Source organism: Bemisia tabaci, chromosome 1 (genome assembly GCF_918797505.1).
Source record: "Bemisia tabaci chromosome 1, PGI_BMITA_v3".
NCBI lineage: Eukaryota > Metazoa > Arthropoda > Insecta > Hemiptera > Aleyrodidae > Bemisia > Bemisia tabaci.
Window position 1 is genome coordinate 86,893,394 of NC_092793.1, and position 13,439 is coordinate 86,906,832.

The window sequence follows — 13,439 nt, forward strand, 5'->3', positions numbered from 1 at the left end:
TAGGTTACCGGTCAGCACGAGCGGCTTTGGCGGTTTTAGGCTCGACGCCATCACGTGGATTGACACTCACGCTTTTCGGCTTCACGGACGATCACTTTAAACTCGCGACCGCGAACGACTGCGCCATGTAATGTTGAGTGTGATGAAAAACAATGACAATGACAAATGACTGATTGACTGTGCAAAGAACATGGTTTATTCAGACAAATCGAACATGATCGGATCGCGACATATGAACCACGATGAACGATGCGCACACACTGCGAGGTTCCGTTCTTCGCCGCTAGGGGGCGACACGAGACGGGACAATACAGATTTTTTAAAATCACGTTATAAAAGTGAGTGAGTTTACAGAGTGCTCCGGTAATGCTACCACTATGCGCGGGAGGATGCGCAGTGGTCGAGGAGGTTGCGCAGTAGCTGTGTAGCCTGCGCATCAGCTCTACACTTATCTACACAAGATTCGCAATTGAGACCTCACGTCGAGCGGTGGCCGAGTCGTCTAAGACGTCGAATGCGTCCACTTTGAAATCGGTGTGGGTTCGATCCCGGACTTATGAAATCTTAAATATTATCTGACTATCATTGTTCAATGTTTTACTGCAATATTTCATCAGGCAGTCATTCCAAAACGCGTCCTTTTAATTTTAAAGTAATTTTAAGCAAAGTTTAAAATTAAAGTATACCTCATAAAGTAATTTTTTAGGGGAAAAATAAAACTAACACTGATAGGAGGGTAAAAGTAGGGCCGCGAAGCGGCCCATTGATGGCGCGGAGCGCCTTTAGGGGATTGGGCCGCGTAGCGGCCAGGGGGCGTAGCCCCCTAGTTTTCTAATACTCTATCAGTTATAGGATACATCTGTACCATTGGATGACATTTCAACAGACATGTTAGGTCCGGACAAGTGAGGGGATTTCTGAATCGCAAAATTATTAGTGGAATTGTTATAGTGGAGAGGAGTTGAGTCCCCTCACGGAATGAGCCCCACTTAAGTCGACAGGTTGTAAGTGTTTCTCTCTGATTTCTGTGCCATCTTAGTAATTCATTCATGTTTACACACTGAGCCGCAGCCGGTCGCGTCAGTAAATCCGAAAAATGTTGGACCTCTGTCCATGGATGGAAGGAGAGGAGAGAAGAAGAGATGAATTCGTGCGGCTCGTGTATGAAAAGGTACAAGTGAGTCACGCTTGTTGCGGAGCTCATAATAGTCCAGGCAAATAAGCCATGAAAAGGGCTATAGCCTGCAAAAATCCCGGGTAGCAATGTTTTCATCGATTCCTATGTAATTTTTGACGCTGAATCCGAATTTCAACTTTGCGCCTTTAAATTCGGACCGGAAAGTTGCCAAATTTGGCAAAAATGGCCTAAAATTAAACTTTTTTCCGGATTATGGCCTGTAACTTGCCAAAAATTGATCTGACGATAAAATTAGTTATATTCAGAAATAAAGTTCGTTAAATTTCCTATAAAAAAGTTTCTATAAACTTTTTTGCTCAAGGCAAAATCAAGCGCGCTGGCGGGCTCCAAACTTTGAAAAATGAGCGAAATTTTGGTTTTTTGCGGGTTATGGCCTGTGACTTGTCCAAAATTGATCTAACGACAATTTGGTTGTTTTAAAAAAAAAGTTCGTGAAATTTCCCATAAACAAGTTCCTATACACTTTTTTGCTCAAGGAAAAATTAAGCGCGCTGGCGGGCACCGAACTTCGAAAAATGAACGAAAAATGCGTTTTTTTGCGGTTTTTGCAAAAATCCCGGGTAGTTATGCTTTCAGTGATTCCTTCGTAATTTTTGACGCTGAATCCGAATTTCAACTTTGCACTATTAAATTCGGACCGGAAAGTTGCCAAATTTGGCAAAAATGGCCTAAAATCGGCCTTTTTTCCGGATTATGACCTGTAACTTGCCAAAAATTGATCTGACGATAAAATTAGTTATTTTCAGAAATAAAGCTCGTTAAATTTCCTATAAAAAAGATCCTATACACTTTTTTGCTCAATGCAAAATCAAGCGCGCTGGCGGGCTTCGAACTTTGAAAAATGAGCAAAAATTGTGTTTTTCGCGGTTTTTGCCCGATGTCTCCTGTCTTAATCGTCCGACAAGTAATTTCTGGACAAATTAAGTGAAGATGATAAAATTTACACCTAGTGAAAATAATTGATGTAAATAATACGGATAACTCAACACATTACAGTATGCGCAATTTTCGCACATTTTACAAAGTTCGGAGCCCACCAGCGCGCTTGATTTTGCCTTGAGCAAAAAAGTTTATAGAAACTTTTTTATAGGAAATTTAACGAGCTTTATTTCTGAAAATAACTAATTTTATCGTCAGATCAATTTTTGGCAAGTTACAGGCCATAATCCGGGAAAAAGTCCAATTTTAGGCCATTTTTGCCAAATTTGGCAACTTTCCGATCCGAATTTAATGGCGCAAAGTTGAAATTCGGATTCAGCGTCAAAAATTACATAGGAATCGATGAAAACATTGCTACCCGGGATTTTTGCAGGCTCTTTTCCTTGTTTGCCTGGACTATAATTGAAGGGGGAAAAATTTCAGTTGACATCCTCAACCGATTTTGTGATTTAAAGTTCATTCGAGGGATTTATCTCAAAATCGGTTTTTTATTTATTTTTGGCAAGGAATTTATTTTTCATTTTATTTTTTTCCTTTCAAGTAAGTTTTTCGAACTTTCTGAGGATTATGAGTCTTAGTGGACCTTGAGAATTCATCAAAGGTTTTTGCCTATCTTATACTTGAGTAAAAGGAAGTGACACGTCAATTTCCTCGACCGGATTTTTTGCCCGAAAAATGTTTTTGAGGGTTTTTGTATTTTATATCAGGTCGTTTTTGGGTGGATAAAGGTCTAGCTATACGAAGAGCTAGCAAAACCGAAGTATTCGGTGAAATAGACCATTTTTTACCTGCAGTTTTATTGAATTTCTTAAAGCGACCTCCTCATCTCCCCTTATAGTCGCTCCTATCCTCGCCAATCAATTTTAGACACAAGATTTATTCAGATGATTTCCTTTGTCCGTTTTTCTTGTAACCTTTGCTATGGGACCTTGTAAAAAAGAAGCATCATTGAAAGATGTCTGGCAAAAGTAATAAGTTCTCGTCTTACAGCTACTTTCCAGACTTTTTTATTTAGTCACTACTTTGATGCGTGAAAGTTCCAGTGTCATTAAAAAAAAATAAAGCAACCTCCTCATCTCCCCTTATAGTTGCTCCTATCCTCTTCAACTACCATTGAACAAAGCAGTTTATGGATAATTCACACATGGTGGAAACATGAACATAAGACCCACATACCTAAGAGTTGGGTTGGGGGTTGAATATGAGACCCAGAAATGGGATGGCTGCTCAACTGATCCTGGAGGCGAACAGACGCAAAATCAGGAGAACAGTATGTACTGCATTTTGCAATTTGGACCTTTAAATTCTGGCTCATCTGAAAAAACACTTATGTGCATAGGGAAACTAATAGAATGAAACATTTAACCTACTTTTTTCCTCTTTTTACCTGCAAAATTTCATCATTTTATAAAGAACAGGTGCAAAATTCGTAACCAGGGACACCAAACAGCTGTGGAGGAAAAAATGATATTTTTATTATATATATATATATATATATATATACTTTCAGTGGCCAACATAAACATTTTGACATTTTCTAAGTGGGCAAACAAACCGTAGACATTTTAATAACGTAGACATATTTGACTGTAGACATAATTTTAGTAGGCATTTTCATGCAGACATTTTAACTATGGACCAAAAAAGGTAGCCCTTTTTCTTGTAGACCTACTGTCCGTAAACCATTTTTTTGTCAGGAGGCGGCGTAATTTTGTCTTTTTACTAGAGGATATAAATGTGGCCCTCTAATATTCCAACGTTGGTCAAGAACAAAGTCTTAAGAAGTATGCAATTTTTTTGTTGAGGTTTAGTAAGCAGCTTTCTTAAGGCAAACCTGGTCACTTGCAACGAAAAAATATTGTTGTGGACACAGGAATATTGAAGATGTGTGATATGAGCTATGGAAGTCATACATTAAACAATAGATTTTAGTCTTCTCTGATGTACTTTGCAACATTTTCACGCAAATTTACATGCTTAAAGTCTGCTCTGTCTACCTTTTTTGTGCAGCAGATCCATACCATACAATCAACGATTGCTCAGTATCATTGATTGCTTTACTCATTAACTTTCGCTCTTTGAGTTCCTATCAGTTGTGGAACTTCTGATGAACTGAGCTGTGGCGAAATTAGGTTTTTTTTCCTCTTCTTTTTTGTATGGATAACAAGTTTTATAGTAATTTTTATTGTTGAAGTTCTAATTATTTATTCCTTAATTGAGGAAAACTCTCTGTCCCCCCCCCCTTTCTCTTCAAAATTACTAACCACGGTTTTTTTTTTCTCTCTCTCTCTTTTTCATGTTGGGACTCCTATTTTCACAGGTGGACAATGTGAGTATTCTCTCATTTGACAAGTATTTTTGCTAGTCATGAATGAATGAATGTATGTATACTTTTTTTCATGTAGCACAGATTTGCCTTTTTATATAAGTCTGAAAAACAAACTGATTGAGGAAGACTCACTAGTCGTAAGATAGTAAGTTGGAAATTTTCAGCCAAAGTGCATTGAAAATCCAGAAAATTGGAAAACTTAATTCAGAGGGGTCGTAACTAGTGTTGCACCGAACAGCATATCCCATAGAGGGAAAATTGTGCTCAAATGAGCTTTTTCTGTCAGTAGGTATTGAGCTTGCCGGTTTTTTGGATTTTTAACGCATGTTGGCTAAAAAATTCCAACTTACAGTCTGATAAAGGTGCGTAATTTTAAATTATCATGTACAGGGTAACTGAGTTTTTCATACCTGATAAACTAGTCAAATGATATTAAGATTACACAAGAATCAGAGTCGCCACAATCAGGGAAGATGGGGAAACGTCAGGGTGTTTTAACAAGTCAGGGTTAACCTGGCAATGTCAAGGAAAGTGACAAAAATGTGTGTGAAAAATTGTCAAGTCACCTTCATTTCATTTTGAGATTGGGTTGGGATTGGGGTTGGAACAACAAATTTTGCCCCAAAATTATTGCGAATCATATTGTTTTAAGCATCTGGCATATCCTCAATTGTCAGGGAACTCTACTAAAATGTGACAGATACTTCTTGGAAAGCAAACTTTTGTAGAAACTTCTTACCGATTTTTCTAAAATCGTTGATGCTTTTTACACCATTGCCATTTTGAGCAACCGCTCATCGTCAGGTGTTTCAAAAGTGTCTTAAAACTAAAATTATGATGTGCTCTCGCGATTGCGAGTAGTTACTGTGCGGTTCCCGCGTCCGCGTTCGCGTTTGAGAAGTTAAAACTAGAGTGTGGTGGCAAGAAGTTGAACTATGTACCTCGATTTCACCATAAAAATCAAGAATAACAAACTTAAATTCAGCATAAACTGCAAACCTTGCTACACTGATGCAATAATACAGGAAAACTCATACCGTAGTTGGCAACAGAAGATGGCAAGATTCCACAGCTTACTTGATAGACTTATCAGTATTCCTCAGTCAAAACAAGATTACATCAAAGAACTGAATACCATATTAAAAATCTTAATTAATAATGGATGCAAGAAGGAAGACATCCTGAAAATCCTAATGAAGAAAAAGTCAAAACACCAGTCATATATTATTCTACCTCTCCTTCTCTATTGCTAATAATCGATAAATATCTTCTTTTCATCTATTAATTTAATTTATTTAAGTGCTGTTACACAGTGGTTGTGAGACCAAAGACTGTACAACACAGTACCTGATAGAAATAAAAAATGGATATCAATCCCATACATAGAAAAATTATCTCAATTTGTAAAACAACTTGTAAAAAGTGAATACAGCGTGACCTACAATAATAAAAAAAAATTTAGGTGCCTTTCTCATGAATACTAGCAAAGAAAATCTAGATTAACTGGAACAGAGGGGTATCTACAGAATAACATGTGAATAAGGCTCCCTATATATAGGAGAAACGGGTAGAAGTATTAAAACAAGGATCAAGGAACACCTAAAACATGCAAAGAACAAGAAGTACAGTCACTCATCTCTGTCTAACCATTTAATTGATTCGAAACATTCTCCTGAAAAATGTGAAATAAAGGTCATGAGGAGATGCCAAAAGGGCAAAAAAATGAACGTTTGCGAACAACTCGAAATAGATAGATTCAAGACCTCGAGGTCGCAGATACCGAATGACTACTCGCGATCGCGAAAGCGCATCAGTTTTTAGACATTTTTTAAACACCTGACGATGAGCGGTTGCTCGAAATGGTTCTATTGTAAAAAGCATCAACAATTTTAGAAAAATTAGTAAGAAAAAGTTTCTACGAAAACTGTATAAATACGACCGATAAAGTTAATGAAACAAGTAATACCTCTAGGAAATGTCAGGAATTATCATTTTGTAAATTTTGTGCCAGCTTTGATGGATGATAATAGATATTTGGTTTAATGATGTGCAAGACCATTTCTTCGATCTATTGTGAAACTCTGCTCACTGGAAAGATAATGGTGTTGCCTTGCAGCAATGAGAAAGTTCTTCCAGAAAATTTCATTTTACCATCCTGCTACGAATCAATTCTTTTTTGCTCTGGCTTAGCTCTTCTTATCTTTTGTTCATCCTGTTTTCAGAGTAAACTAAACCAGAATCATGTTGGTGTTCATAATTTCGAACTGGGCAAAAAAATTAGAGAAGTAGAAGACTTAGAGGGAAGATACAATGAGTTAATAGAAAAATTAAAACAAATCTCAATGTCTGAAGCTTTACTTTCTGAGGAGAATAGCAGATTAGAAAAATCTCTAACAATTCTCAAACATGATTTAAAAGAGGTAAGTCCAAACTTGATTAATTTTAGACTCGCAGTAATTTTTGGTAATCAATGAAAGCGATTGAGGATTATGATATCATAATTCAGATAAATGTTTAAATACTAACCCATAAGGACTGTCCTTGCAAATTCTAGTAAGCACACTCCAAGAAAAATAGAACGGTAAGCATGCTCACTCAACACCATGTGGATATATTCATACATACTTTGATAAAATAAACACCAGAAATACATATACATATTTGATGTCTCCTAAGATTAGATTTGAATTAAGTGTGGCGCATGAGGAGTGGTTACACCCCCCCCCCCCCAGCCAAGGGCGCCAAACTGAGAGAAGGGGAAAAAGAAATGGAAAAAATTAACCAACTTTTGCAGGAACAAGTTTTTATGAGATCTTGAAGTAATCTTTGCAAAAAAGGAGTTTCTTGAACGAGAAATTTATTCTAGTTCTGCTTCTGAGAAAACTGTCAGAAAAGTGAAAAATTTCCGAACATATCATAAGAGCACCTTTGGGTAAGTATGTTAAAATGCCCCTCAGATTTCTTTTTGAATTATCCTAAGTTATTTAAAAGCCACAAAAGTGAGGTTTTTTGGAATTCTTGCCTCTTGACCTCATCCACCCTCTTTAACCTTCCTCCCACCATAAACCCACTTTTTGAGTAATTTTCTGCTTTATTTTATATCTCATGTGTCGTGCAAAAGACAGTTAGACAAATAGAAAGCTTAATGATATTACACAAAATAAATTTTTTTTCAATAGAAAAGATTTCAAATTCATCGGATAATACTCAAAAGTTTACCCATTTGAGAAGTGTAACTTTCACATGATTTCCAAACAAAAATTGCCTCTGTGTTCTTCAACTTGGTACTTTAAATAGGGTCTCGAGAGGTTTGATAAGTCAAGAAATTTATAGCGGCCTCCATAAATCAGGGAATTCATTGGAATTGTCAGGGAATTTTACAAGCTGTGTTTAACAGACGTCTATGTAATTTGAATTAAAGGAAAATCAATGTAAATGGAAATTCAGTTTGGCGGTTTGGAAAATTCAGGAAATTCAAAACTTTTGGAGTCAGGGATAGTCAGGATTTTGGAAAATGAAGAAATTATTGAAAGCTTGTTGAAGGCAATGTGCCGGCTTTGAAAATGCTCGACTTGATGAAGATATTCGAAGTAGTTCAATGGGTCAGTTGCGCTGGTCATGGAATCGTGTTTGGATGCTTGATCTTTGTAGATTAGCTAAAAATGATATGATCCGTCCAAACAGCAACTATCGCTAATATTAACGGAGATATATTTATTTAACTAGCTAATATTAACGGAGATATCCCGCTTTGAAATGTCGGGTTTTTGACGTCATCCACCGCGGTAGTGACACCCTTGGTTTCTTCCTTTTTGGTTCGATCAGCGAGGCCAAACTTCAACGACATTAAACATAAACAAACCGTGCAGAACTGAGTGACCGCCTAACCATTTCATTTCGAGTGCGTCATCTCCTGATAAAAAGATCCTGGAAGTGTGAATGTTGTTAAAGTTTCGTGTTGCACTCTCTACATCACTGATCAACCAAAAGAAGAAGAAACCAAGGGTGTCACTACCGCAGTGGATGATGTCAAGAACCCGACTTTTCAAAGCGTGATATCTCAGTTCATATTGAACGTTGAAAGTTGCTGTTTGCACAGATCTTATTATTTTCAGCTAATCTACAAAGATCAACCATCCAAACACGATTCCGTGACCAGCGCAATTATCCCATTCTTTCGCTCAGTGTCCAAATGGGTACTTTGGAATTAGTTATGTTCCTAATACCATCAGTTAGTATCCCTTTCAAAGAGCTTTTCAGCCCAAAACCCCTATTGCCTCACCAATTTGACCACCAAGTGATGGAACTCATCTAGATGCAATTACCATGTACCAACCATAATTGTCCAACTAAACTGCTGTAATATAGTAAAACTAGTCGTGATTACCTTGCTTTGCGAGCTGAGACTTCTAACCGGAGAGTGCCCCTGGACCCCAGTTCTACGCTTCGCGACGAACTTGCGACTCGCTCTGCGAGCCGCCATTGCCCCGCACAGTTTTTATCATTAATGAGGAGACAACATCTACATAGGTTGTCCCAAAAGTACTGCACGTTTTTTTTTTTTGGACGAACGGTAGCAGATATCAAACTGCGGTTTGTGTAGTCTTAAAAACAGAGCAATTACCGATAAAACAACACAAATCCGAGCTCTCTAAGTCAAAAAATGACCAAGTTACAGGGTTTTGAAAATGGCTTCCAGAGGGGACCCCTACGGAAATTTTAGCTTCTTTTCTGGAAAAAAAACAAAGATTTAAAGATTCAAGATCAATTGGTTGTATAAAATCAATTTTACACAATCTTACCAAGATTACTGGCATTTAATACTCTTCACTTGACGACTGGACACTGGTTTCCTTCTCAAAATACCTTCCATCGCTTGCCACACAGCGCCGCAACCGTTCTTCCCATTTCTTCAAACATGTTTTTTCGAATTCTTCTTGCCTGATGTTCTTCAAGAAAGTTTCAACAGCTCTTTTTATCTCGTTGATGGAGTTCAATTTCCTGCCTCTTAAGCCCTTTTTCAGCGTAGGGAATAACCAAAAATCGCAGGGTGCAAGGTCCGGGCTGATATCATGTTGCCAACTTCATTCGATCGCGATGATTTCTCTGTAGAATTTCTGATTAATCAAATCTTTGTTTTTTCCAGAAAAGAAGCTAAAAATCCTGGAGGGGTCACCTCTACAAGTCATTTTCAAAACACTGTAACTTGGTCATTTTTTGACTTAGAGAGCTTGGATTTGTCTTGTTTTATTGGTAATTGACCGGTCTTTAAGACTACACAAACCGCATTTTGATATCTGCTACCGTTCGTCTAAAAAAAAAACAATCAACTCTTTGTTTTTTTCCCGGAAAAGAAGCTAAAATTTCCGTAGGGGTCCCCTCTGGAAGCCATTTTCAAAACCCTGTAACTTGGTCATTTTTTGACTTAGAGAGCTCGGATTTGTGTTGTTTTATTGGTAATTGCTCTGTCTTTAAGACTACACAAACCACAGTTTGATATCTGATACCGTTCGTCCAAAAAAAAAAAAAACGTGCAGTACTTTTGGGACAACCTATGTATGTCTTAATCTTCTTTTTCACCAAGTTTTACAGAAATTGATGTTCTAGGAGTCCGGACCGCGTTTTCGTGCAGGGCCGCCATCTTGGATTTGGAAATGTTGAAAATCGGACCAAAAATGCGAGTTTTCCGTCGAAATACACCTCCTAATACCGAATTTCACAAAAATCGATGGATTGGAAGCCGAGATAACAATTTAGACCACGTTCGCCTTTTTTGATTTTTGAATTTGAAAATCGGACCTTAAATTCTAATTTCCCGTCGAAATATACCCCCTATTACCGAATTTCACAAAAATCGATCGATATCAGGAAGCGATATAGCATTTTAGGCCACGGCCGCCATCTTGGATTTTAAAATTTTGAAAATCTAACCAAAAATTCGAGTTCCCCGTCTAAAAGTACCCTTGATCTCCGAGTTTCACAAAAATCGATCAAACAGGAGCCGACTTAGCATTTTAGGCCACGGCCGCCATTTTGGATTTGGAAATTTTGAAAATCTGACCAAAAATTCTAGTTTCTCGTCGAAAAATACCCGTCGATACCGAGTTTCACGAAAATCGATACAACAGGAGCCGACTTAGCATTTTAGGCCACGGCCGCCATCTTGGATTTTGAGATTTTGAAAATCCGACCAAAAATTCGAGATCCCCCGAGAAAAATACCCCCGCTTACTAATTTCCACAAACATTCGTCAAAAAATACCTCCCAAAACCTTAAATTTCGTCTATAAGGCAGTGACGTCACGCAACAGGATTGAACCTGTTCGGCGCGATGCGTGTAAACAACCGCGTATTTCCAATGTAATACTATATGGAGAAATAACTTTTCGCTCTTGCGGGCATCCGAGGCAGCGGATTTGAATGGGAATAATTTTAATCAACTCCTCATTACAATAGCTAAGCGTGCACCAGCACGTACCAATTTCAAAGGAAATCACTTCGGCCAATTTTTCTCTAGGGGGGGCATAGTGAGTAGGAACAGCAGCTTTATATAGAGTAATGAGCTCTTTAATAGCTAGCTATTTCTTCCTCAAAATGATGAATTTTGGATTTACACGTCAGGCGATCAGGCCCTAATATCTCAATAACCTGAATTTTCTTGGCCTTGTGCATTCGAGGATTAGAAGGCGAAGAAGAATAAGTTCCTAGAAAAGAAGAATATTTGATTTTAATCTAACTCCTCGTAGGCCAATAGCAAGTCCTTTTCCTCCAATTTCTCAAATCTGAAATTGATTTTTCTTTAGTAAATTTATCCTACAATTTCTCTTGTCCTTATTATCTTCTTTTTCTGTTTCATCCTAAAAATACATTAAATAGGTCATCATCAAAGAAATCCGAAAGAGTTGGATCCCAAGCAATTTACATATTAACAGTACTTTCTTGGTCAAGTTTCCATTCAAAGATCTTTCCTTAAAAGTGTGTTTTGCCTTAAGCGTGCAACTGATAACAACAGCATTCTTTTTTCTTTCTCTCTTAATTATAGCAACAAAGGAAGGCGGAAATTGAGATGGAGGGGAAAAGAAAAATGGAATCGTTATTACAGGAATTGAAGCGAAAATTAGAAGAAGAACAAAATAAAATGACAAGAGAGTTGAACAACAACCAGCAAGTTAATGACAAGATAAACAACTTACAACGACAGGTTTGTGCCAGCTTTATCATCTTTCTAAAGCTCGTCACAAGTAATCTTTGACGCAAATCCCTTTGAAGTAACGAATTTTCAATGTAACTGCAACTTTAGGTGGTCTTTCTATAATCTCCATGTCTGTATATTTTTCTTCTTAATAAACTCGAAAAAATAATTTTTAAACCTAAATAATGATAATGTTTCCATTGCTTCAAAAAAGAAGAAGAAGAAGAAGGAAGCCAAAGGCTGTTCTTTGCAGAAAAGTTTTGAAGAAAACAAGTCATCACGAAGGGCCTCAAGGTGTGAAAACGGTGATAGTTAAGAACTCTTACTGACCCTGTCTGCCCACTGCTTCCTGTTTTTGACGTTTTGCCAGTTTATTTTAACCTCCTTTCATCAGGGTTGCTTCGTCAGAGCTTTTCATCAGTTGATCAGTTATCAATGTCTAGTTACCTTACCTAATGTTTGTACTGTTATTAATTTGAAAAGGGCTAGGTGTAGAACAGCCCAATAATTGGTTTTTTCCACCCTATCTAGCGGGTCATGATTTACTTGACTAGGATGCCCTAAATTGTATCTATTGAAATAATATAAACACCCATAAAAATTGAAACATTTTGAATTTCATTATCAAAATTGTTTACCATCTCTGAGGAAATCATTTGCAGTTATCATTCAGTAAAGTAAAATTTTGTAACTAGATCGATGTGTTATCACCCATTAATGGTAATGAACTGGTTCAAACTAAGCTGTTCAGTGTCTTTTATCTCTCAATTTTCTCAACACCGGCTCTCACTTGACTCACATTTTTTACTGCAAAATTTTAAAATTATGCTAGAAACCTTGTAAGTGCAGTAAATAGAAGTTCTTTTGTCAATAGTTTTGGTTTGAGAAACTGTTCCATATGACAGTAATCACTTTCAGTTTAATACTAGGGAGCTATGTCCCCTGACCGCTATGGTGCTCAACTCCCTGAAGACGCTCCACGCCATTAAGGGACCGCTTTGCAGCCCTATTTCTCAGCTTCCTATCAATGTTGGTTTTTTCCCCTAAAAAACCATGGTATGAGGAAAATCTTGTTTTTTAGAACAAAATGATTTTTGTTTGCATTAAACAAAGAAAAAAAATCTGAAAGCAGGAGGATGCATATAGCAATGATTGATTAATGAACCATTGCATTTAAATAACGGCAAATGTTAAATACGTCATAATTGATCAGTTCGAACACGGAAATCGAACCCACGTCTCGAGCCAAGGCAGCGACGTATCTGATGCCTCTGTTGACTCAGTCATCGCCGATGCAATTGATGATTCGATGAATCTTGGTTCATAGTTTAGAGCTACTGCACAGGCTACCTGGCCACTGCACAACCTTCTGCGCATAGCGGCAGCAGTTGGGGAGCATTCAGCAAATTCGCTCATTTTTAAAACGTGATTGTATAAAACCTGGGTCCTCTTTCCAAAATCTGATTAGAGCTTAGCTAGAGACTATCACCTGTTGATAGCCGCCAAATTATGGAAATCGGCCGAGTAGAACGCTCAAACGAACTGTGACAAAAAATCAAAATTTACATTGTTTAAATGGGAGAATTCGCAACTTTACCACGTAACATACAAAAACCTGAGCCATTTTTTCAAAATCTAAATGAAGTGGGCTCATCCAGAGACGATTGCCTGGTGATAGCTGCAAAAATCATGAAAATTGAGTAAATTTTTTGCATATCAGTAACCTTAAGTCTAGCCGTGAATTTTGTGATCTCATGTTTCTTTTCAAATTGCTAAATGGTT

General features: G+C 37.5%; 1 protein-coding gene across 1 annotated transcript in view; it reads left to right on the plus strand.

Moving 5' to 3' along the window:
* The window catches only part of Rok (Rho kinase), a 112,000-nt gene that overhangs the window by 60,004 nt on the left and 38,557 nt on the right, over nucleotides 1-13,439 (plus strand). The window contains exons 13-14 of the mRNA XM_072306539.1: nucleotides 6,689-6,886; nucleotides 11,508-11,666. Of these exons, the coding sequence (XP_072162640.1) occupies nucleotides 6,689-6,886; nucleotides 11,508-11,666 (357 nt within the window). The remainder of the gene's footprint in view (nucleotides 1-6,688; nucleotides 6,887-11,507; nucleotides 11,667-13,439) is intronic.